The 27,026-nt window shown below is 43.2% G+C and overlaps 1 protein-coding gene and 1 long non-coding RNA gene across 6 annotated transcripts in view; one reads left to right on the forward strand and one right to left on the reverse strand.

Annotated features, from left to right (window-relative positions):
* Positions 1-21,055, reverse strand: part of stra6l (STRA6-like) — a 29,305-nt gene extending 8,250 nt beyond the window's left edge. The window contains exons 1-7 of one of the 5 annotated variants that reach the window (XM_052486668.1): positions 20,036-21,055; positions 16,344-16,458; positions 14,096-14,196; positions 6,432-6,562; positions 5,582-5,702; positions 4,225-4,270; positions 1,906-2,031 (exon numbers count right to left, since the gene is read on the reverse strand). In XM_052486668.1, the coding sequence (XP_052342628.1) occupies positions 1,906-2,031; positions 4,225-4,270; positions 5,582-5,702; positions 6,432-6,562; positions 14,096-14,196; positions 16,344-16,458; positions 20,036-20,040 (645 nt within the window). In that variant the 5' untranslated portion in view covers positions 20,041-21,055. Of the gene's footprint in view, positions 1-1,905; positions 2,032-4,224; positions 4,271-5,581; positions 5,703-6,431; positions 6,563-7,116; positions 7,188-14,095; positions 14,197-16,343; positions 16,459-16,622; positions 16,747-20,035 lie in introns of those variants that run through there. The other 4 variants (XM_052486669.1, XM_035743753.2, XM_035743752.2 and 1 more) reach the window with 4 other exon arrangements.
* Positions 18,867-25,851, forward strand: LOC118362999 (uncharacterized). Its single transcript, XR_004821303.2, has 3 exons — positions 18,867-19,129; positions 25,222-25,327; positions 25,411-25,851. It is a non-coding gene; the product is annotated as an uncharacterized LOC118362999 (long non-coding RNA).
* The last annotated feature ends 1,175 nt before the right edge of the window (positions 25,852-27,026 follow it).

Raw genomic sequence — 27,026 nt, forward strand, 5'->3', positions numbered from 1 at the left:
CTCATCATTCATTGGATGGTTGCTCCTCAAAGTCGGGCATGTCTAAAGACCTTTTGGCATGCTGAAGACTAGTAAATGCTAACCTAGATCTCTCCCCTTGTTGTGATGGCCATTTTTTTCGGAATGATCTGAAGTTCATGATATATATATATAGTTGAAGTCGGAAGTCTACATACACTTAGGTTGGAGTCATTAAAACTCGTTTTTCAACCACTCCACAAATTTCTTGTTAACACAATATAGTTTTGGCAAGTCGGTTAGGACATCTTCTTTGTGCATGACACAAGTAATTTAAAAAAAAAAAGTTTTAATCACAATTCCAGTGGGTCAGAAGTTTACATACACTGAGATGACTGTCTTTAAACAACTTGGAAAATTCCAGAAAATGATGTCATGGCTTTAAACGCTTCTGGTAGGCTAATTGACATCATTTGAGTCAATTGGAGGTGTACCTGTGGATGTATTTCAAGGCCTACCTTCAAACTCAGTGCCTCTTTGCTTGAAATCGTGGGAAAATCTAAAGAAATCAGCCAAGACCTCACCAAAAATGGTAGACCTCCACAAGTCTGGTTCTTCCTTGGGAGCAATTTCCAAAAGCCTGAAGGTACCACGTTCATCTGTAAAAACAATAGTACGCAAGTATAAACACCATGGGCCCACGCAGCCGTCATATCGCTCAGGAAGGAGACGCGTTCTGTCTCCTAGAGATTATCGTACTTTGGTGCAAAAAGTGCAAATCAATCCCAGAACAACAGCAAAGGACCTTGTGAAGATGCTGGAGGAAACAGGTACAAAAGTATCTATATCCACAGTAAAACGAGTCCTATATCGACATAACCTGAAAGGCCGCTCAACAAGGAAGAAGCCACTGCTCCTAAACCGCCATAAAAAAGCCAGAGTACGGTTTGCAACTGCACACGGGGACAAAAATCATACATTTTGGAGAAATGTCCTCTGGACTGATGAAACAAAATCAGAACTGTTTGGCCATAATGACCATCATTATGTTTGGAAGAAAAAGGGGGAGGCTTGCCAGCCGGAGAACACCATCCCAACCGTGAAGCACAGGGGTAGCAGCATCATGTTGTGGGGGTGATTTGCTGCAGGAGGGACTGGTGCATTTCACAAAATAGATGGCATCATGAGGAAGGAAAATTATGTGGATAAATTGAAGCAACATCTCAAGACATCAGTCAGGAAGTTAAAGCTTGGTTGCAAATGGGTCTTCCAAATGGACAATGACCCTAAGCATACTTCCAAAGTTGTGGCAAAATGGCTTAAGGACAGCAAAGTCAAGGTATTGGAGTGGCCATCACAAAGCACTGACCTCAATCCTAAAGAAATTGTGTGGACAGAACTGAAAAGAGTGTGCGAGCAAAGAGGCCTACAAACCTGACTCAGTTACACCAGCTCTGTCAGGAGGAATGGGCCAAAATTCACCCAACTTATTGTGGGAAGCTTGTGGAAGGCTACACCAAAATGTTTGACCCAAGTTAAACAATTTAAAGGCAATGCAAACAAATACGAATTGAGTGTATGTAAACTTCTGACCCACTGGGAATGTGATGAAAGAAATTAAAGCTGAAATAAATCATTCTCTCAGGTATTATTCTGACATTTCACATTCTTGAAATAAAGTGGTGATCCTAACTGACCTAAAACAGGGACATTTTACTAGGATTAAATGTCAGCAATTGTGAAAAACTGATTTTAAATGTATTTTGCTAAGGTGTATGTAAACTTCCGACTTCAACTGTAAATCTCATTTGAATATGAGTCGTAAAATAACACAAGTATGTATTTCATCATATCTGATATACGCTATTGAGATTCATTTCCCCATTTCACTGACACAAATCCTCAAACGGATGTGGTAACAACTATTTCTCCAACTGAAATTCTCACCTCAGTTTCAAGCTGGAGTCGAATCCGAACAGCTTTGACCAGCATGTATGTGAACCGCCCCAGGAGGAATACGAGAGACAAAATGGTCGGCCACTGGTAGACAAGCTTCTGGTGACTACCCAGTATCTACAGAGTACAAGTTCAAATTCACATGGCAGTCATAGACACATAAATACATAGGCCACACCTACTGTAAAGAGTGATGAATGACTTGGAAAATATGGTCAAGGATATAGATTTTAAACGTAGTAAGTGAGAGGAATAACTCATTTGGCATGTGTGATAAAGATATATTATTGAATGCAATGACATCACATACTGTACTGGGAACTATATGTGAGATGAATGGCTTGGGAAATATGTTAAATGTTATACAGTGTATAAGCATTTGAACATAATGACAATGCTAATAAACGGATGCAAACCTGCTTTGTGAGTGGTAATAGAATCAACGACAGGTATTCAATGCCAATCAAGTTAGGATAAGACACATTTTGTCTGCTATTCAGACAGGCTTTTCTGTTTTTCTGTGCTATCATGCCAGGATGTCGGAAACACAAAATGGATTCAACACATTCTATCACACAATCATCATATTGGTGGTTCGTCACCCCTTCCCAGAAGAGTGCATATCCATTTTTATTTTCACCTTTTTTTGGGGGGGGGGCTTGCCTGTTTTGCATGTTATTTTGGCATTAATACGTGTCACATATCAGTTTGCAAACAATGTAAAAAATGACATATCATTGAGTTAATAGAGCAGCATACAAACATGGTCTCTTTTTTGTTGTCTTGAGTAAGGCAGCTCCAAAATGGTGGTGTTTCAGCCTAGCTCAGTGCTTTCTGTGGTGGTGGGGCAAGCCAGCAGAAAATACGGAGCGTTGCGCAGTGATTGACTCAGTGTTCTATCACTCATGGGTGACTTTACGTCACTGCCAAGAGTAAGAGGAGACATTGAAAATTCTAGCCATTCGGCTGCTGCCATAGAAGTGCCCATCCAAGAAGGCTCAAGGTCATTGGCCACAGATAAAAGGTTGTCAAATCACGTTATATCTACCGTAGCTTTGATTGGACTGATCATTTCAACATCATACTTCACAATCTTAGATAGCAGTCATCAACATGAATCAAGTTGACAAATCCTTTTTAGTCCTTGTCATTTGAAGAGAAATTATAGGTAAATCGTATCGGTGCTCATCGGCCATTGAACATTACAGTTGGAAATCGCAAATTCAATGAGTGGTTTGGAAGGAATCAGTGACAGTGGTTGTGTAGTCCCAAATCTGGGATTAAGGGTCTGTTTTCCAATTAAAAATTATAAAAATTCAACATTGGCCACACTGTCAATGAAGCATGATTTGTGCCGCACTCAAAACAACTGTTAACTTGGAGGATCGCTGTGCCACCTTCCTGTTCAAGTGAGCCGAGTGCAACAATGTGAGTCTAAAAATGTATTGTATGCTGCTTCATAAATGATGTAATATGCTAGGGAGATACAGTATGCATACTGTAGCTAAGAAAGTAATACTAAGTGTATATTGTGTAGTAAGATGGTAGTAGTCCATGTGCCTCACCCTAAAAATGTGGTTCATTTACCCCTCTTAATTTTGTCTACTGTTCTGACTGTTCTACTGTAGCCTATAACCTGTTTAAGAGAAATGTAATCATTGAATATTGTAAGAGCTTTCATTGTCTGCTTATATGCCCACTTTATTTATCCTACAGTTCTGACTTGGTGTACAGGGAGAACACTGTAAGAACGGCCCATGTTCTGAATTCTGTCACCATACATTTGAAAGTGCTAAACAAATAGTTAAAACGACTACGTCCGTCCTAGTTCGCTCATTAATGCCTTAATCGAAATTACGGATGGCCTTTTATCCGCTTGTCGTCCCCTTATGCCATAGCTTGTACATTTCAATTGTCATTATAAACCACATTTGTTTAAGTAAGTCAGCAATATCAGCATTGTTTTTTTGAAAGGCAGTAAAGGAGGCTGTGGTAAGATGTTGGGACTGCCGTTTGGACAGCTTTATGTAGGCCCATTGTAAGACCCTTTTGTCACCGTTATAGTGCAATTAATGTATTGTTTAGTGTTGTGTTGTGTAGTGGCTTTGCTGGCATGCATCCCACTTTTTATTTTTTTTGCCCCACAAAGATTTACATGCTAAAATCACCACTGACTACAGTACTCTTGCTTGCAGGCAGTATATGTTGCTAAACCACCTTGCTATACCAGCCTGTTATGCCACATTGTTTAAAGTATACTGAATGGCGAGGGTAAACGACTATGTGTTGGCTTGTTGAGTACTCACCTACCTTACCAATGGGACACATCACTGTATCCCACAGCGTGATGATTATCCTGCAAATAAAACCAACCAGGCTGTTATAGGGAGTCCGTAGATCAACACAACTCCTGTTCAGTAAAATCGCTGGGCAGTTCCTGTAATGACTAAATCAAGCTGTCTACAGGTACAGTGCCGTGAAAAGGTATTTCCCCCCTTTCGGATTTTCCCTGTTATTGCATCATTTTTCAACCAAAACCTAACATTAGATAAAAGGGAACCAAATAACAACATAAAAAATACTTATTTTATTTCTATAAATAACAAAGTTATGCAATATCCAATTCCCCTGTGTAAAAAGTAATTGCCCCCTTACACTCAATAACTGGTTGTGCCACCTTTGACTGCAACCAAATGCTTCCTGTAGTTGATGATCAGTCTCACATTGCTGTGGAGGAATTTTGGCAGACTTCAAAACTGCTTTTTTCCCCCCAGAACTACTTTTTTCAGCGACATTTGTGGGTTTTCAAGCATAAACTGCTCGTTTCAAGTCCTGCCACAACATCTCAATTAACTTAAGACTTTCTGGACTTTGAATAGGCCATTCCAAAACGTCCAATTTCTTGCTTTTTTACCATTTTCATGTGGAATTGATTGTGTGTTTTGAATCATTGTCTTGCTGAATGACACAGCTGCGCTTCAGCTTCAGCTCACAGACAGATGGCCTGACATTCTCCTGTAGAATTCTCCGATACAGAGCAGAATTCATGGTTCCTTCTATTAAGGTATGTCATCCAGGTCCTGAGGCAGCAAAGTATCCCCAAACCATCACACTACCACCACCATGCTTGACCGTTGGTATAAGGTTCTAACTGTGGAATGCAGTATTTGGTTGTCGCCAGGAATAATGAGACCCATGTCGTCCAACAAGTTATACTTTTGTTATATATCTGTCCATAGAACATTCTTCCAAGAATCTTGATGATCATCCAGGTGCTTACAGACGCTTTTTGGTAAACTTCAGTCAACTTTTTGGATGAGATGGCTACCATTATGTCTGGCAAAAAACCATACACTGCATTCCACAGTAAGAACCTTATACCAACGGTCAAGCATGGTGGTGGTAGTTCCCTTGATCTAAAATGTGGTTTTGGTTGAATATCTAATAACATGCAGCATAAAAAATATGCAAGAATATAGAAAACCAGAAAGGAGGCCAATACTTTTCACAGCACTGTAAGTCCCTATAGAGCCAGGAGATATTCGTCCTGACCATGTGCCCTGCCTGACCAGAAAAAACTCTGGACCCTGACTTCAACCGGTCAGGTCTCAGGGTCGGTAAAAACTCCTGACCCTACATCATGACATCACATCAAACGCGCACTCACCATGTCAAAGAGTAGAGGATTCCCAGAACAGCCCCAAACTCTCTGCAAGGGGTTGACAGACACGCAAAGAAAGGGAAATAGGCCAGGCCCACCTCGAGAGCACCCACAAGGTACACAAAAGCTGCAAAGACAAAGACAAAGTTTAGCTTGTTTTGAGAGCAGTGCACATATCATTGTCACTAGGGCTATGTGGTCAGGAAAAACTCCCAGCCCTAACCATTATCAAAGCTACAGTGCACAATACAGCAAACAGTGGCATTCATGAATCAATCAAGTACTCTTCCTAGGTTCCTGCCAATCTAAGGAGTTTCTCCCAGCCACCGTTGTCACGGATCCTTGTTCCAATGTCTTTTGGTCGTGTGAGTACCTGTGCTGTGTTGTTTTGGCTTTCATGCCGCTTGCATTGTGCAGATGATTACGGGTCTCGACCCGTGTAGTATCATTGTGCGCTTGTGTATTTAATCAAGGTACTCCTCGCTTTTTTGTTTGGGTTTCAACCCTGTGTTTTGTCTACGTGTTTGTTTGGTCTTCATCCCCGTGCATTTACATGGCACGCTGTAGTTTGGGTCATTAAAAAAACCTTATTACGCATTCCTGCGCCTGTCTCCCGATCCTTCATACCGACGTGACAACCGTGCTCTTACATTGTGACATCTGCTGATGTAAAAAAGGGCTTTATTAAATACATTTGATTTGATACTAGGGAGATGAGAAACCCAGCAGGTGCTGAGACCCCTCTGAGGCTCTAATGTTGCCTGACACTCCTGCTACACTGGCGTTCCACTCGCTAAACGACGTTCTGACACACCCCTGTTCAGTATTCCATTCACTCAGAAACATTTTGAATTACCTTTGGCCCAGGGTGGAACGTTGAAGGTCATGTAATGCTCTGAGAAAAGAAGCAAGACACTGGACGATACAGCTCCGAAGGCAAACCCATAGGACCATCTGTTACTGAGGTTCTCCATGAGGTCCAGAGGCCTGAGAGGGAGGGGGTAGTAAGAGGAGTATGTTTGTATCTATGAAGAGTGTTCAAATATTCTATCACACCCTATCCCTCATGTAGTGCAGTATTTAGGACCAGAGCCACACATCATACTCCCCATGTAGTGTAGTACTTTTGATCAGAGTACATACCCTACCCCATCTAGGGTGCATTTTTGCATGTGAGCTCTCAACATTTTTAACATGTTTTTTACAATAACATAGTTTGGGAGTTAGAGAAACTTGGATTTTTCGGCAGGGATATGTGCAGGACGCTACCCTCCGCAGCATAACCTTTACTCCAGATCAAAACTCCAAACCTACAATCTAACTTTGGACAGACCAGATACAACTTCATTTAGCACTGAGGCGTGAAGTGAAAGGTGTCGAAGCCTCTGAGCCCAACACATGGCAGGAGACTCACAGGATACCCCTCCCAAATCCAGAGACCTTGAAGCACCCTGCTGCTATTCAGAGACCATCCACTGGTATTTTCTAAAAGAAATCTGCCTCCAGAAATAAAGCTTCTCCCAAGTGGGTGTGACACCTACTCCCGCTGCCTGCTGCACTGCTGCTTGGATTCCACCTGGCGATCTGTTCACCGTCTGCCCTGGCTTGTCTCCCCCTGTCTGGTACAGGTACCCCCCTCTCTATCGAGCTTTCGTTCGCCTCCAACACACAGGCACTGTTGGGGCGAGTGACTCTGAACTTACAATGGCTAGCCCAAAGTCGTTTTTTTTTTCTTGTGCATTTTGCTCTTTTGCCTCATGACTCCTGCATGCTTTGTTGACTATGAACTTTCTTGTTTACCGTACCGTGGGACAGACTATGTTTGTTCCCACATTCGGACTCTGACTCTATTGGTTACACAGACTTTTGGACACCCATCCTATTCTAACCACCTCTCGCCTGCTTTGTTTCATGTTACCTGATGAAATTGCTGTATAATATGATCCTGTTGCCATCTAATGCACATTCAAGTGTCCTAAATCAACACCTTAGAGCTCTCCCTGTCCTCTGCCGTACCTTGATTGTATTAGTGTTGATATCTGGAAAGCTTTCTTAGTGTCCAAAAAGCTTTCTCTGCCCTTCACCTTGTTCTGAACACCTCCAAAACAAAAGTAACGTGGTTTAGTAAGAAGAATGCCCCTCCCCACAGGTGTGATTACTACTTCTGGGGATATAGAGCTTGAGGTAGTCACCTCATACAAGTACTTGGGAGTATGGCTAGATGGTACACTGTCCTTCTCTCAGCACATATCAAAGCTGCAGGCTAAAGTTAAATATAGACTTGGTTTCTTCTATCGTAATCGCTCCTCTTTCATCCCAGCTGCACAACTAACCCTGATTCAGATGACCATCCTACCCATGCTAGACTACGGAGACATAATTGATAGATCGGCAGGAAAGGGTGCTCTCGAGCGGCTAGATGTTCTTTACCATTCGGCCATCAGATTAGCCACCAAAGCTCCTTATAGGACACATCCCTGCACTCTATACTCCTCTGTAAACTGGTCATCTCTGTATACCTGTCACAAGACCCACAGGTTGCTGTTTATTTATAAAATCATCTTAGGCCTCACTCCCCCCTATCTGAGATATCTACTGCAGGTCTCATCCTCCACATACAACACCCGTTCTGCCAGTCACATACTGTTAAAGGTCCCCAAAGCACACACATTCCTGGGTCTTTTCAGTTCGCTGCAGCTAGCTACTGGAACGAGCTGCAGCAAACACTCAAGCTGGACAGTTTTATCTCAATCTCTTCATTCAAAGACTCAGTCATGGACACTCTTACTGACAGTTGTGGCTGCTTTGCGTGATGTATTGTTGTCTCTACCTTCTTGCCCTTTGCGCTGTTGTCTGTGCCCAACAATGTTTGTATCCTGTTTTGCGCTGCTACCATGTTGTGCTGCTGCCATGTTGTGCTGCTACCATGCTGTGCTGTCATGTGTTGCTGCCATGCTATGTTGTCGTCTTAGTGTCACGACTTCTTCCGAAGTCGTTGCCTCTCCTTGTTCGGGCGGTGCTCGGCGTACGACGTCACCAGTCTTCTAGCCATCATTGATCCTTTTTTCATTTTCCATTGGTTTTGTCTTGTCTTCCCACACACCTGTTTTCAATCCCATTCATTACCTGTTGTGTATTTAACCCTCTGTTTCCCCTCATGTCTTTGTCAGAGATTGATTTGTTGTCAGTGTAGTGTTATTGTTTGTATAGGTGCGCGTCGGGTCCTCGTACCCATGTTTTGTTTGTTTGTACCTTTATTGTTATGGAGCATACTTGTGGAACTTTATTAAAAGACTCCATATTTACACTCCATTTGACTCTCCTGCGCCTGACTTCCCTGCCACCTATTACACCTATGCTTGACAGAATCTCTGACCAATATATATGAAGTCAGCAGGAGAAGACACTATACCCATGGACCTGGAGGAACGCGTTCAGGAACAAGCGAGGGAGCTTGAGTGTATCAGCTCCGTCATGGAGCACATTGTCCAGAAAATGGATCGCTGGGAGAGACAGGGAGTTTCTCCAGCTCCACCACCACCACAACCGGAATCTCCCGTGAACGTTTTTTCCTCTCCGGAATCGAGGATCCATTTATCCCTACCCACGGGATACAACGGAGATACTGCCGGCTGCCAGGGTTTCCTCCTCAAGCTAAACTTATATCTAGCCACGGCCTCCCCAGTACCATCTGACCGTGAGAAGAGTTACGCCCTCGTCTCATGCCTCACCGGGAAAGCCCTGGAATGGGCCAGCGCTGTGTGTAGAAGGGAGGATGCGGCGTTGGACCATTTTGAGGAGTTCACCCGCCAGTTCCGGATAGTATTCGATCACCCACCTGAAGGCAAAGCAGCGGGTGAGCTCCTCTATCATCTGAGGCAGGAGACGAGGAGTGCACAGGATTTTGCTTTGGAATTTAGGACCTTGGCTGCCGGCGCTGGATGGAGCGACAGGGCCCTGATCGACCATTACCGTTGTAGTCTACGCGAGGACGTCCGTCGGGAGCTGGCCTGTAGAGACACCACCCTCACCTTCGACCAGCTGGCGGACATGTCCATCAAGCTGGACAACATGCTGGCTACTCGTGGACGTCTAGATCGGGGTCTGGTTGTTCCATCCTCCCGCACCCTCTCTCCCGAACCTATGGAATTGGGAGGGATGGTGCGCAGGGAGACCGGAGGGGGTTCCCGCTGGAGCACCATTCATGGTCACAGAGGGCACACTGCTGGTCGGTGCCAGGTTGGTTCCTCTGGGAATAGAGAGGGCAGGCAGGGCATTCTGGCGTCACCCCAGGTGAGTAGGCACCATTCTCATCCAGAGCCCTCTGCTGCACTAATGTTTGTCTCTGTCTCTTTTCCTGATTTTTCACTGCATTCCCAGTATAAGGCACGAGTTGATTCAGGTGCGGCTGGGAATTTCATTAATAAAAGTCTAGCTCATAGTTTAGGGATCCCTATTGTTCCTGTGGATATGCCTATCCCTATTCATGCCTTAGATAGTCGACCATTAGGGTCAGGGTTTATCAGGGAGGTTACCGCACCTTTGTGTATGATAACGCAGGAGGGTCACAAGGAGAAGATTAGTCTTTTCCTTATTGATTCTCCTGCGTATTCTGTGGTGCTAGGCCTACCCTGGTTAGTTTGTCATAACCCCACTGTTTCTTGGCCACAGAGGGCTCTCACAGGGTGGTTGCGAGAATGCTCAGGTAGGTGTTTAGGGGTTTCCGTTCCACCGAATATGCCGATTTGGCTCTCGCCTTCTGTAAAAAGAAGGCGACTCAATTACCACCCCATCGACGGGGGGATTGTGCGATAGATCTCCTGGTAGACGCTGCATATCCCAAGAGTCACGTGTATCCCCTGTCGCAAGTGGAGACGGAGGCTATGGAGACATATGTCTCTGAATCCCTGCATCAGGGGTTCATTCAGCCATCCATTTCACCCGTCTCCTCGAGTTTCTTTTTTGTGAAGAAAAAGGATGGCGGTTTACGCCCGTGCATTGATTATCGAGGTCTTAATAAAATCACAGTGATCAATACGGTTATTGAGTTAATGCACAGGGCACGTTTTTTCACAAAATTGGATCTCAGGAGTGCGTACAATCTGGTGCGTATTAAGAAGGGTGATGAGTGGAAGACGGCATTTAGCACTACCTCAGGTCATTATGAGTACCTGGTCATGCCATATGGGTTGATGATGCTCCATCAGTTTTCCAATCATTTGTAGATGAGATCTTCAGGGACCTGCACGGGCAGGGTGTAGTGGTGTATATCGATGATATTCTGATATACTCTGCTACACGCGCCGAGCATGTGTCCCTGGTGCGCAGGGTGCTTGGTCGCCTGTTGGAGCATGATCTATATGTCAAGGCTGAGAAATGTTTGTTTTTCCAACAATCCATCTCCTTCCTAGGGCATCGGATTTCCACTTCAGGAGTGGAGATGGAGAGTGACCGCATTACAGCCGTGCGTAATTGGCCGACTCCAACCACGGTAAAGGAGTTGCAGCGTTTTTTGGGGTTTTCCAATTACTACCGGAGGTTTATCCGGGGTTTTGGTCAGGTGGCAGCTCCCATTACATCACTGCTAAAGGGGGGCCCGGTGCGCTCGCAGTGGTCGGCTGAGGCGAACAGGGCTTTTGAGCACCTGAAGACTCTGTTTACCTCGGTGCCTGTGCTGGCTCATCCGGATCCCTCTTTGCCATTCATAGTGGAGGTGGACGCATCCGAAGCTGGGATAGGAGCAGTGCTCTCTCAGCGTTCGGGTACGCCACTGAAGCTTCGCCCCTGTGCTTTCTTTTCGAAGAAGCTCAGCCCAGCGGAGCGAAACTATGATGTGGGGAACCGAGAGCTGTTAGCTGTCGTAGAAGCCTTGAAGGTGTGGAGGCATTGGCTTGAGGGGGCTAAACACCCTTTTCTCATCTGGACTGACCACCGCAATCTGGAGTACATCAGGCAGGCGAAGAGATTGAATCCTCGCGAGGCAAGGTGGGCCATGTTTTTCACTCGTTTTGTGTTTACTCTTTCTTACAGACCAGGCTCCCAGAACATTAAGGCAGACGCATTGTCTCGGCTGTATGACACAGAGGAGCGGTCCATGGATCCCACTCCCATACTCCCAGCTTCGTGTCTGATGGCGCCGGTAGTGTGGGAGCTGGACGCGGACATTGAGCGGGCGTCACGTGCAGAGCCTTCTCCCCCTGAGTGTCCAGCTGGTCGTCTGTACGTTCTGTCTGCTGTCCGCGACCGATTGATATATTGGGCTCACACGTCACCCTCCTCTGGTCATCCTGGGATAGGTCGGACGATGCGCTGTCTTGAAGGAAGGTACTGGTGGCCCACTTTAGCTAAGGATGTGAGGATTTATGTTTCTTCCTGTTCGGTGTGCGCCCAGTGCAAGGCTCCTAGACACCTGCCCAGAGGTAAGCTACAACCTCTACCCGTTCCTCAACGGCCATGGTCGCACCTGTCGGTGGATTTTTTGACTGATCTTCCACCTTCACAGGGTTACACCACGATCCTGGTCGTTGTGGATCGGTTTTCAAAGTCCTGTCGTCTCCTCCCTTTGCCCGGTCTCCCTACGGCCTTACAAACTGCAGAGGCCCTGTTTACACACGTTTTCCGGCACTATGGGGTGCCTGAGGATATAGTGTCTGATCGGGGTCCCCAGTTCACATCAAGGGTCTGGAAGGCATTCATGGAGCGTCTGGGGATCTCGGTTAGTCTTACCTCAGGTTTTCACCCCGAGAGTAATGGGCAGGTGGAGAGAGTTAACCAGGATGTGGGTAGGTTTCTGCAGTCTTATTGCCAGGATCGGCCGGGGAGTGGGCGAAGTTCGTGCCCTGGGCAGAGATGGCTCAGAACTCGCTACGTCACTCCTCCACTAACCTTACTCCCTTTCAATGTGTATTAGGGTATCAGCCGGTTCTGGCTCCTTGGCATCAGAGCCAGACCGAGGCCCCTGCGGTGGACAATTGGTTTCGGCACGCTGAGGAAACCTGGGAGGCAGCCCACGTCCACCTTCAGCGTGCCATAAGGCGCCAGAAAATTGGCGCAGACCGTCGCCGCAGTGAGGCCCCAGTGTTCGCACCAGGGGACAGGGTCTGGCTCTCGACCCGAAACCTGCCCCTTCGCCTGCTCTGCCGGAAGCTGGGTCCGCGGTTTGTGGGGCCGTTTAAAGTCCTGAGGAGAGTGAACGAGGTATGTTATAGGTTACAACTACCCACTCATTACCGTATTAATCCCTCGTTCCATGTGTCTCTCCTCAGGCCGATGGTGGCTGGTCCGCTCCAGGAGGCTGAAGTGCGTGATGTTCCTCCGCCTCCTCTAGACATCGAGGGGTTCCGGCGTACTCTGTTCGATCCATTTTGGATTCGAGACGTCGGGCGAGGGGCCTTCAGTACCTCGTGGACTTGGAGGGGTACGGGCCGGGGGAGAGATGCTGGGTTCCGGTGGAGGACGTGTTAGATCCTTCCATGTTATCAGAATTCCACCGTCTCCATCCGGATCGCCCTGCACCTCGACGCGCAGCTGGAGCCCCGCGTCAGGGGGGGGGGGATACTGTCACGACTTCTGCCCGAAGTCGTTGCCTCTCCTTGTTCGGGCGGTGCTCGGCGTTCGACGTCACCGGTCTTCTAGCCATCATTGATCCTTTTTTCATTTTCCATTGGTTTTGTCTTGTCTTCCCACACACCTGTTTTCAATCCCATTCACTACCTGTTGTGTATTTAACCCTCTGTTTCCCCTCATGTCTTTGTCAGAGATTGATTTGTTGTCAGTGTAGTGTTATTGTTTGTATAGGTGCGCGTCGGGTCTTCGTACCCATGTTTTGTTTGTTTGTACATTTATTGTTATGGAGCATACTTGTAGAACTTTATTAAAAGACTCCATATTTACACTCCATTTGACTCTCCTGCGCCTGACTTCCCTGCCACCTATTACACCTATGCTTGACACTTAGGTCTCGCTTTATGAGTGCTGTGTTGTCTCTCTTGTCGTGATGTGTGTTTTGTCCTATATTTGTATTTAATTTATTTGTATTTTTAATCCCAGCCCCCATCCCCGCCGGAGGACTTTTGCCTTTTTGGTAAGCCGTCATTATAAAATAAGAATTTGTTCTTAACTGGCTTGCCTAGTTAAATGCACTATATAGAAAGCATTACAGATGTAGGATCCTAATTTAATCACCCTTTTGTTGCTGACAATTAACCTGCACCTCAGGAAATGCAAACTTGTAGAGTATTCAAATTTTAAAAAGGCTTTTTAAGTTCTTAATTTCCACTTTAAAATGTCCGACTTAATTTGCCCTGATGAAAAATGGATCAACCCAGACAAAAGCATAATAATTCCCATTTCCTGTTGCTGCAGGATTATTTGTTTGCTGTAGCAAACTGGCTCAAATTAAGATCCTACATTTGTATATTGGGAATAGGATGTGATTTGAGATGAAAACCGGTGTGTCTCTATCTTTAAGGATCAGCATGGGTTGACCGGTAAAGGGTCAGGGGTTACGGTGTGACTCACACAACAATGCCAAAGCGGTTGTTGAGAAAGGGGAGCTTCTCATCAATGGGCAGGTGTCTGGATCTCCTCTGCAGGGCCGACAGCACAACCACGATGACGAACTATGTAGAATACACAAAAGAGAGCAAAGACTAGGGTTGCAAAATTCCAGAAACTTTCAATAAATTCCCTGATTTTCCCAAAATCCTGGTTGGAGGATTCCTGGAATCAGAAGGGAATAAGCAGGATTTCTGGGAAACCAAGGAATTTCTTATTTAAATATAATTTATATTTCCTTTGTGGGCTTTTGTTCTGTACAGGCTTCCTTCTTCTCCCTCTGTCATTTAGGTTAGTATCGTGGACTAACTACAATGCTGTTTATCCATCCTCCGTTTTCTCCCATCACAGCCATTAACCTCTGTTAACGGTTTTAAAGTCACCATTGGCCTCATGGTGAAATCCCTGAGCGGTTTCCTTCCTTTCAGGCAACTGAGTTAAGAAGGAATTCTGTATCTTTGTAGTGACTGGGTTTATTGATACACCATCCAAAGTGTAATTAATAACTTCACCGTGCTCAAAGGGATATTCAATGTCTGCATTTTTTTCTACCAATAGGTGCCCTTCTTTGTGAGGCATTGGAAAAAAATCATCTGTGTTTGATATTCACTGCTCGACTGAGAGATTTTACAGATAATTGTATGTTTGACTTCCTCATCTCTGTACCCCATTCAAAAATCATGTTAAACACTATTATTGCACACAAAGCGAATCCATGCAACTTATTATGTGACTTGTTAAGCACATTTTTACTCCTAAATTTTTTTAGGCTTGCCATAACAAAGGGATTGAACACTTAAATTGTAAAAAATTCAAGGGGTGTGAATACTTTCCGAAGGCACAGTTAAATACATGATTATTTGTCAGAAAAATAGCATTGTCTTATTACATTAGCATATCTGTAGTAAAAAAAACACAGTTGAACAGAATATATCTTATGTTGATGTACTACACTATCTAGAACCTAAAGGAGATATCTAGAACCTAAAAAGGATTCTTCAGCTGTCCCCATAGGAGAACCCTTTGAAGAACTCTTTTTGATTCCAGGATGACCCCTTTAGGGTTCCATGTAGGACCCTTTCCACCAAGGGTTCTACATGGAACCCTAAAAGGTTCTACGTGGAACCAAAAAAGGTTCTCCCTGGAACCAAACAGGGTTCTCCTATGGGGACAGCCGGACCCTTTTTTCTAAGAATGTAGTGTTACTGGCATCAGTGGATGTTGGTAACACTTTACTTGACACCTAGTGTCATAACACGTTATGATACGGTCATAACCATGTCATAATGTCATAACAGCTGACATAACTTGTCATAACCTGTCATAATATGGTCATAACACATACATGTAGACCTGATGTGACATTGATTGCGTTATTTTATGGCTGGTTATGACACCTACAAAAGATTGTCAAAACCAACAAAACTTACCACACAACGTAAAACATTCCATTACACCATAGCCTACAACATTTTCTGAAATTGACCATACTGAATTATCATTGTAATTGTGAACACATTGATGTCAGACATGCACCTACCCCAATGCTCTGTTGACTGGGATGGGAATACAGGAGAGGATTTCAGGAGCAGGACAAGACACCCATTTTTTGGACTGATGACTGACATAAGGGCATGTACGTGATAGGTCTATCTGTCTTACATCATTCCGATCATACTGGTCATAATGCTTCTTGACAGTGTCATAAAGTGTAAAAACCTGACTTTAAAGAATTCATTACAACAACAAAGGATTTAAGAAACAAACTTTCAAATGGAAACTTCTTGGCCGGGAAGAAAACACATTTGAATAAATGTGGGTTTTGACACTCATATGTAGGTGTCACAATCAGCCATAAAATAATGCAATATATGTCCCAACAGGTGTAAACATATGGGTCATGACAGTGTTATGATCATATTATGACAGTGTTATGATCATATTATGACAGTGTTATGATCATATTGTGACAGTGTTATGATCATATTATGACAGTGTTATGATCATATTATGACAGTGTTATGATCATATTATGACAGTGTTATGATCATATTATGACAGTGTTATGATCATATTATGACAGTGTTATGATCATATTATGACAGGTCATGGCAGCGGTTATGACATATAATGACATGGTTATGACATATAATGACATGGTTATGACTGTATCATAACGTGTTATGACGCTAGGTGTCAAGTAAAGTGTTACCTGGATGTTAATGTACTGTACGAGGACACAGAGACCCCTTACCGACGGAACGAGAGAATAGTGTAAGAAGAGGTCCATGGATACACCACTGTCACAGGTCTGGTTTGGAGAGCCCCTTCAAGACAAAGATAAATAAACAATTAGAAAAAGGGAAGTGGACTTTCAGACTGAATAATACATTTCCGCCATGAACAAATTAGTAAGATGTGCGTATTTACAGTTATCAAGCATCCCCTTCTAACTGATACAGTAGTTGGACCAAATTTGAATTGCACTCACATGTTGTCTCTTATCATGTTGAAACTACTTTCAACGAGCAAGGGAGTAACATAAAAGACCGTTCTTAAAAGCGACAACAGAAAGTACTCTCTACTGATAGCTCTCAAAGCCCCGTTTCCTAGTTGCGGTCATGTGACGTACCTTTGACCCCAAACTTCACTGATATGTTACTGTGCGATAGCATGGTCAACAGAGAGCCCAGTAACAGATAACCATAGCATCGATTCCATTCAGGTTCTCTCTCCAAAGGATGGTTATTTTCCTGTGAGTTTATCATTACTAAGCTTGTCACTCGTCTTCACTGTAAAATGTATTATTGTATGGGCTATTTTTCAATGGTGCTTTGAGGGACAGTAAGAAACAAAAGGTTTTATTTTGAGGAAGCAGTGCTTTGACGGTTGAGTTCTTTCGATACACTCTGTAATTTATGTTAGTATTGTGGAGTCAATCCAATGTTGTTGATCCATCCTAATTTTCTCCTATCACAGCCATTAAACTTTGTAACTATTTTAAAGTCACCATAGGAGTCAAGGTGAAACCACCGAGCGGTTTCCCTCTCAGGCAACTGAGTTAGGAAGGACGCTTGTATCTTTGTAGTGACTGGGTGTATTGATACACCATCCAAAGGGTAATTAATAACTTCACCATGTTCAAAGAGATAATCAATGTCTGCTTTTAATAAATATACAGTACCCGTCAAAAGTTTGGACACACCTCCTCATTGAAGGGGTTTTCTTTATTTTGACTATTTTCTACATTGTATAATAATAGTGAAGACATCAAAACTATGAAATAACACATGGAATCATGTATGAGAACCAAGTACAGGGAGTGAACATTTAATGAAAAACGGAGAGGAACAGAATACGGACAGTGTCTGGACAGGGGAAAACAAAACGACAATAATACTGACACAATAATCTAACTGAGGAACAGACAGATATAGGAGGGGAAATCAACAAGGTAATGGAGTCCAGGTGAGTCCAATGAGTACTGATGCGCGTAATGATGGTGGCAGGTGTGCGTAATGAAGGGTAGCCTGGCGCCCGAGGAGGAGCAGGAACAGGCATGACAAAGTAATTTAAAAATCATGTTAAACACTATTGTTACACAGAGAGTAAGTCCACGCAATGTAGCATGTGACTTGTTAAGCACAGTTTTACTACTGAACTTATTTAGGCTTGCCATTATCAAATTGTTTAAATACTTATTACATTTACATTTTACATTTAAGTCATTTAGCAGACGCTCTTATCCAGAGCGACTTATTGACTCAAGGCATTTCAGCTTTTCATTTTTAATTAATTTGTAAAAATGTCTAATAACATAATTAATAACACAATTTTTTGGGAAGAATTCGAGGGATGTGAATACTTTCTAAAGGCACTGTAGTTACAACAGATAATTATAGACTAACACGTGACAATAATTTAAATAAATTAAATATGTTACTTAAGCATATTGTCACGCCCTGGTCGAAGTATTTTGTGTTTATCTTTATGTATTGGGTCAGGCCAGGGTGTGGCATGGGGTTTTTGTATTGTGGTGTGTTTTGTCTTGGGGTTTTGGTATATAGTGGGATTGTAGCTAGTGGGGTGATCTAGCAGAGTCTATGGCTGTCTGGAGTGGTTCTCAATCAGAGTCAGGTGTTTATCGTTGTCTCTGATTGGGAACCATATTTAGGCAGCCATATTCTTTGTTTGTGTTGTGGGTGATTGTCCTTAGTGTCCTTGTTCTGTGTTAGTTGACACAAGTATAGGCTGTTTTCGTTACGTGTTTTGTATCGATTCGTGTTTTTTCCATAAAACATGGATCGCAATCTACACGCTGCATTTTGGTCCGACTCTCCTTCACCACACCTAGAAAACCGTTACACATATCTGGTTAACACCTGTTCCCTTCCCGTAAAGGGAATGCATCTGTCTGTGTCTTCCGGCACATACAATCATGTTTATTCCATATCAATCAATATCCACAATAAATCAAATACAGGAAAATAATAGTTTCTCTCAGCCATAGCCCAGTGGTGGCTGGTGCCGGTAGAAACTAAGGCGGCAAGATACCGATACTGTCGGGTTTGTTCAGAGGCTTGTCAACAGGTTGGTTTTTATGTGATGTTAAAGTGCCTCACAAAAGACATAAGGTTGGTCAATTGTTGTTTTGTAGTCTGACGTCAAATGTTGGCAGAAAAACTGGCCGGGCAGGTCGAGCATACCAACGAGTGTGGTGGGTAAGCTTGTTACTAGTAAACTTTTGTGTTGTAGCCTGTGATTCACGGCACACACCGGTGAGATGGTGAAAAAAATATTCTGCAGGCTTTTGCTTTTAGGTCTCTTATATTTCTCAGTATATTTCTGGTACTCAAATGTTACTGAATCGAGTAGGAATGCTTTGCTGTCCAGTTTGAAGGATAACCAAACTGAAGATGGATTAATAAAATCAGGAGTCTATTATAGAGTTATCCGCTTGCAGTCACTTCGGAAAAGAACAAATAATGAAAGAAAATAGTAAGTAATGTGCTGTATAATTTCTAAATATATGCAAATATATGGATATTCTGACACTGATTATTTTTTTCAAAATCAGGTGAAGACATTTGAAAATAAGCTAAATATTTTCTTAATGATGTCCTTTCATGGCACATGTATGGCATATAGTAAGCTAAAAGGCTATTGTTGATTAAATAATTTGATCATAACTTGATCATAGCTTTCATATAATGTTATATTTCTTGACTCGCATAGTAGAAGTACATTAAATACATATATAGTGAATTTGGTATGACTAACAATGATGTAACATCATGATTCTCATGTTACCCATGTGTTCATTTCACGTTACCATACCTCCAAAATCACGTTGTTGTCACGCCTCCCTAGGGGGCCTGGAGAATTTTGTATTGTAAAAACGGTTTGAATGGTCCGCTGACAAGATTTTGATTGGATGCTACATTTTAAGAACCCTCTCCACATGCCCGTAGAAGCGGTTCTGTGTATCATGTGGCGTCCCCTGAGAGGGCAGGAACAAGATGTACAGCGCATACGGAAAGTATTCATACTTTCATTTTTCCACATTTTGTTACGTTACGGCCTTATACCTAACATGTATGAAATAAACATTTTTCCTCATCTATCTACATACAATAAATACCCTGTAGCCCCTCCAATAACCACGAGCACAACAGTTCCGTGATTTTAACTGGCGGGTTTATTCTGTAGTTTTAGTCAGAATTATCACCTTCCGTGAGAACTATAAAGTAAATGAAAATACAGTTAAGCACACTCTTACAACATTCCGGTCTTACGAGTGACTTATTAGCTTGGTAACAAACCTCTGAAGTGCTTACATACAAAACAAGTTTAGCCGGAGCAATAACAGTATCAGATTAAAACACATGAACAAAGGAAAAATACCTCATTGGCTGCTTATTACAGAAGGGAGGAAATCAAAACTTCACATTTATTATTCCTGGCATGAATTCACGGTTCATCCTTAATTATTCTAACGTTTCCATCCTAACATACACACTTCAACCTTTACGAACTACACCCGAAGACATGAAAATTTAGCTAACACAGCGCGGTATTGCCTTCACTCCAAAGGTGTGTTGCTACGATAATGATCCCCGTTACAACAGTTATTAGCCACGTCGTTCCGTTTGTCTTATAATTTCCCCGCATAGCGAACACGTAAACAATTCAAACAAAAAAACAACGACATAGACTTACAGGTAAATTGTCAGTTACATACCCCCTAATGACAAAGCGAAAACTTATGTTTTTTAAAACATTTTTTTAAATGTATTTTTTTTTAAACTGAAATACCTTATTTACAAGTGTATTCAGACTATGAGAGTCAAAATTGAGTTTGCCAAAGGGCACCTAAAGGACTCTCAGACATTGAGAAACAAGATTCTCTGGTCTGATGAAACCAAGATTGAACTCTTTGGGCTGAATGCCAAGCGCCACGTCTGGAGAAAACCTGGCACCATCCCTACAGCGAACTTTGATGGTGGCAGCATCCTGCTGTGGGGATGTATTTCAGCGACAGGGACTGGGAGACTCGTCAGGTTCGAGGGAAAGATGAATGGAGCAATGTACAGAGAGATCCTTGATGAAAACCTCAGGACCTCAGATTGTGGCGAAAGTTCACCTTCCAACAGGACAACGACCCTCATCAAACAGCCAAGACAACGCAGGAGTGGCCACGGGGAAAGTCTCTGAATGTCCTTGAGTGGCCCAGCCAAAGCCCGGATTTGTACCCGATCAAACATCTCTGGAGAGACCTGAAAATAGCTGTGCCCAAAAAGACTCGAGGCTGTAATCGCTGCCAAAGTTGCTTCAACAAAGTACTGAGTAAAGGGTCTGAATACTGATGTAAATGTGTTATTTCCGTTGTTTAAAAAAAAAAAATATTTGCAAAGATTTCTAAAAACCTGTTTTTGCTTTGTCATTATGGGGTATTGTGTGTAGATTAATGAGGGGGGGCAATTTAATCAATTTTAGAAAGAGGCTGTAACGTAACAAAATGTGGAAGAAGTCAACGGGTCTGAATACTTTCCGAATGCACTGTAGCTACTCTTTGCTTCAGATTACCATCAGGCCAGTAATGCCATCATACTGTAGGCCTGTGGCTGCATTGGTGATGCAAGCCGTATGTCAAGCTGCTAAATGGATTCAGATAGCTGATATACTGAGACAGAGTGACAATCAAATAAAAGAGATCAGAGATCTTACAGCCTGACAACAAGGAAATGTTCATTTGAGAATACAACAGAAACACAGACACATTACGGACAGAAACCCTTCCCCTCTTTATTGCAGGATTCTGATATGTGATTAATCAGCATTAGTTCATGAGACGCGCATTCATCTTGAAGACTAGTTTAACGATTAAAAGAAGTTTAAACACTTCACTTCAAAGAATCAACACTTTATCACTTCAAAATGTACAAATATCGCGGTGGCGATTTTAGCATGTAAATCTTCAAATCAAAATCGAATTTAATTGGTCACATACACATGGTTAGCAGATGTTAATGCGAGTGTAGTGAAGTGCTTGTGCTTCTTGTTCCGACTATGCAGTAGTATCTAACAAGTAATCTAACAAATTCACAACAACTACCTTATACACACAAATACACACAAATGTAAAGAGATGAATAGAATATGTACATTTAAATATATGGATGAGCAATGGTGTGTGTCATAGGCAAGATGCAGTAGATGGTATAGAATGCAGTGTATACAGTGGGGCAAAAAAGTATTTAGTCAGCCACCAATTGTGCATGCTTATTTCCCACCATAATTTGCAAATAAATTCATAAAAAAATCATCCTACAATGTGATTTTCTGGATTTTTTTTCTCATTTTGTCTATCATAGTTGAAGTGTACCTATGATGAAAATTACAGGCCTCTCTCATCTTTTTAAGTGGGAGAACTTGCACAATTGGTGGCTGACTAAATACTTTTTGCCCCACTGTACATATTAGATGAGTAATGTAGGATATGTAATATTACTAAAGTGGCATTATTTAAAGTGACTAGTGATACCTTTTTATTTAAGTGGCCAGAGATTTGAGTCTGTATGTTGGCAGTAGCCTCTCTATGTTCGTGATGGCTATTTAACAATCTGATGGCCTTGAGATAGAAGCTGTTTTTCAGTCTCTCTGTCCCAGTTTTGATGCACCTGTACTGACCTCGCCTTCGGATGATAGCGGGGTGAACAGGCAGTGGCTCGGGTGGTTGTTCTCCTTGGTTATCTTTTTGGCCTTCCTGTGACATCGGGTGCTGTAGGTATCCTGGAGGGCAGGTAGTTTGCCCCTGGTGACGCATTGCACAGACCGTACTATCCTCTGGAGATCCTTGCGGTTGAGGGCGGTGCAATTACCATACCAAGCGGTGGTACAACCCGACAGGATGCTCTCAATTGTGCATCTGTAAAATTTTTGATGACAAGCCAAATTTCTTCAGCCTCCTGAGGTTGAAGAGGCGCTGTTGCGCCTTCTTCACCATGCTGTCTGTGTGGGTGGACCATTTCAGTTTGTCCGTGATGTGTATGCCGAGGAATTGAAAACTTTCCACCTTCTCCACTACTGTCCTGTTGATGTGGATGGGAGGGTGCTCCCTCTGCTATTTCCTGTAGTCCATGATCATCTCCTTTGTTTTGTTGATGTTGAGTGAGAGGTTATTTTCCTGACACCACACTCCGAGGGCCCTCACCTCCTCCCTGTAGGCCGTCTCGTCATTGTTGGTAATGAGGCCTACCACTGTAGTGTTGTCTGCAAACTTGATGATTGAGTTGGAGGCATGCATGGCCACGGTCATGAGTGAACAGGGAGTACAGGAGAGGGCTGAAAACGCACCGTTGTGGGGCCCCAATGTTGAGGATCAGTGGTGGGGGAGATGTTGTTTCCTACCTTCACCACCTGGGGTGGCCCGTCAGAAAGTCCAGGACCTAGTTGCACACTTTAGAGGGTACTATGGTGTTAAATGCTGAGCTGTAGTCAATGAACATCATTCTTACATAGGTATTCCTCTTGTCCAGATGGGTTAGGGCAGTGTGCAGTGTGATGGCGATTGCATCGTCAGTGGACCTATTGGGGCGGTAAGCGAATTGGGGTGGGTCTAGGGTGTCAGGTAGGGTTGAGGTGATATGATCCTTGATTAGTCTCTCAAAGCACTTCATAATGACAGAAGTGAGTGCAATGGGGCGATAGTCATTTAGTTCAGCTACCTTAGCTTTCTTGGGAACAGGAACAATGGTGGCCATCTTGAAGCATGTGGAGACAACAGACTGGGATAGGGATTGGTTGAATATGTCCGTAAACACACCAGCCAGCTGGTCTGCGCATGCTCTGATGACGAGGCTAGGGATACCGTCTAGGCCGGCTGCCTTGCGAGGGTTAACGCGTTTAAATGTTGTACTCACGTTGGCCACGGAGAAGGAGAGCCCACAGGCTTTGGTAGCAGGCATTGTATCGTCCTGTTATCCGTGATCGACTGTAGACCCTGCCACATACGTCTTGTGTTTTAGCCATTGAATTGCGACTGTACTTTGTCTCTATACTGACACTTTGCTTGTTTGATTGCCTTGCGAAGGGAATAGCTGCACTGTTTATATTCGGTCATGTTTCCAGTCGCCTTGCCATGATTAAAAGCGGTGGTTCGCGCTTTCAGTTTTGCGCGAATGCTGCCATTAATCCACGGTTTCTGGTTAGGGAAGGTTTTAATAGTCACAGAGGGTACGACATCTCCGATGCACTTGCTAATAAACTCGCTCACCGAGTCAGCGTATACATCAATGTTGTTGTCTGAGGCTATCCTGGACATATCCCAGATCAATGAGGTACAGTACAACACACATTTGGAAATGTAAAACTTAAATTTAACACTTACATTTAAACACTTGAATGAAACACTTAGGGCCTGTTTCCCGGGAAACAGATTAAGCCTAGTCCTGCACTAAATAGATAATACAATGAAGATTATCCATTCAGCATTCTATTAAGACCAAAATTAGGCCTAATGTGTTTCCAGAAATATGGCCCTTAAATGACGTAGAGCCTGGTTCCTCTCTAGGTTTCTGCTTTTTTTAGTGAGTTTTTCCTAGCCACCATGCATCTACATCTGCATTGCTTGCTGTTTGGGGTTTTAGGCTGGGTTTCTGTATAGCACTTTGTGACATGTTAAATCTACTGAATTAATAAGGGCTTTATAAATACATTTGATTGGTTTACAGTAAGATGTTTAATATTCATCTTGAGGATGCCTTTTACCTTTATTAGGATGGAGAGAACATGTTCAACAGGGCCAAGCTGGTGAACATTGGCTATGCTGAGGCCCTGAAAGAGTATGACTACGACTGCTTTGTGTTCAGTGGCGTGGACATCATCCCCATGGATGACCGCAACCCCTACGAATGCTTCAGCCAGCCCAGACACCTGTCTGTCTCCATGGACAAGTTTGGCTTGTCGAGGACGATGTCGACCTCGAAAGATAACCTTTATTTTTGAGTGAACTATCACTTTAAAGGATTAAATGCTGACTCAGGGGTTGTTAATGTTTCCTCATACCTACTGTATTACCCAGGGGGGGGAAAGGACTCTAAGGGCTCGATGCAATCTGTATCGCCGAAGCGGTAGAGATTACGCCATTTAAATGTGAAGGTATTTCCCGATGGAACCGACATATGCAGCGTTTCCCCGGGAATGCAGTCTCCACTAACACAGGAACATTGCTTTTAAATGTAACTCTGGCTACAACGCAGAACTTTAGGGCTACGGATTGAATAGATTGAATAGATAGATCCCTAACACTGTACCACATCGTAACTCTTGATCTTACTAACTTTTGCCTGCTCATAAAATCACGTGATGCACACTGGATGATGTCATCAGTATCTCCGGATGATGTCATCGGAAACACATCTTTCACTTAACACTTATCTTTTCAACTAAAAAACATAGAAACCTGCCTTTGCCGCATTATGTTGACATTGCGGTGGTGCTGGAGAAGATGCTTTTTGTTAAAACGTTTTTTTCTTCATCTTCTCTTAATCAATTTAATCAAATTCCTTTCACTGGTCTTATTTCCATAGGGTGAATAACAGAGGAATGTCCATCCCTCGTCCGTACGGCGTAGTCGGAAAATTCCGGAATGATCCATCACGAAAGAGACAAAAATAACAACGAACATCCTTCGAGGTAAAGCTTTAGAACAACCGCATTCACTAAGTTCCCCAACTATACTCCAAATGTTGATGACAGTTGATTATTTTGCCCTGCAGGTTCAAGAGAATAGACCATTACGTTAAAGACGATGGATACTGATGGCCTCCACTCTCTCGAGTACGAAGTTGTCGCAGTTGAAAAGCATGACCTGTTCACAAAGACTACAGTAGATGTGGGGATGACACCCAAAGATAAAGAAGACATGGACAAAGGATGAATGAGGAAGAGATGAACTAGCAGGGCTGGATCTTGGGCCTGACTGATTAGTCTGTATGTAGCCTCGCTACTTTTATAGCGCTACTTTTATAGCCTCGCTACTTTTATAGTCTCGCTACTGTTATCCACTACCTTTTTACTGTTTTTATTTCTTTATTTATCTATTGTTCACCTAATACTTTTTATGCACTATTGGTTAGAGCCTGTAAGTAAGCATTTCGCTATAAGGTCAACTACACCTGTTGTATTTGGCGCATGTGACAAATAAACTTTGATTTGAATGTGCTGTTTGCTCATGTTATTCTACACATTTTGCCATGATGCTGAGAGAATGTTGCAGGTTTAACGTTTTGCTATGCCGCTGAGAGAATGTTTCAGATTTAAAGTTATTTTCTGGCAATTCTACATATTTGTCCATGGCATATGACATGTTAATATGCTATCTGGAGGGCCCCTGACCTCCAGTGGGCCCTCTGGGGGTTGGGGTCCCCGGGGCGCGTTCCCGTTCGTAAATCCGGCCCTGTGAAGAAGGCAGGAACCACCTGGAATGAGGTCAAGGAAACTGCCCAGAACAGAGTTAACTAGAGATGCACCGTTGAGGCCCTTTGCTCCACTAGGAGCTGAAAGAAGTCAAGTAAGTGAAGTCAAGGGGAGGCCTGTGTCAATAGTGTATGTAAACGTCTGTCACCTGTGCATACAAGTACGAGAGGTGCTGAGTAAAGAGGGCAGCAGCACACAATCTATTGCATTAACCAATAACCTATTGCAGAGGCTGCAGCGGTTATAATGCAACACTGTAGAAACGTAACATCTACTGACTGACTTAGTATGAATCTTTGAGGTGTCATGATGTCCACCTACTGATTGGCCCGTTTGTCCCTCAAGCTGCCTGATTGGCAGAGCTTTGTGCAGTACTGCTTTCACTGTAATCCTAATGCAATTTTCCAACTCTGAAATAACCCCCCTCCAAGTTTCAATTACAAATGGGAAAGTCTGAGGTGATTTTGATACCCACGTTTACGAGTTGTGACATTTCAGCTCTGATCATTCACCTTTTCAAGGAGCATTTGAAGGCAGCTTTACTTTTGGTTTACAAATACTGTATTTTTGCTCTACACTAGTGTACATCAAGCAAGGGCTATGGAATGTAAAGGTTTCAGAGATGCTTTTTGATATGGTTGTTGATCGAATTTGTTGCCTTTCCTCCTTTTAAGTTATTTTCTCTATTTTCTCTGTGAAAATCTGAACTTTCGTTTTGTTAATGGGTTATAGTGTGGCTACCGTGTGAGTCATTGGGAAACTCCAACAAACAATTAGAAAATGTTCAACATTTCAAAAAATTAGGAAATGTTCAACATTTCAAAATAAATACATTTGCCAATTAATTTAATATCTGGTCATGTTGTTTGGTGATGTCAGACCCCACTTAGCAGCTCTCCTCCATGACCAAGAGGTC

Source organism: Oncorhynchus keta, chromosome 29 (genome assembly GCF_023373465.1).
Source record: "Oncorhynchus keta strain PuntledgeMale-10-30-2019 chromosome 29, Oket_V2, whole genome shotgun sequence".
Lineage (NCBI taxonomy): Eukaryota > Metazoa > Chordata > Actinopteri > Salmoniformes > Salmonidae > Oncorhynchus > Oncorhynchus keta.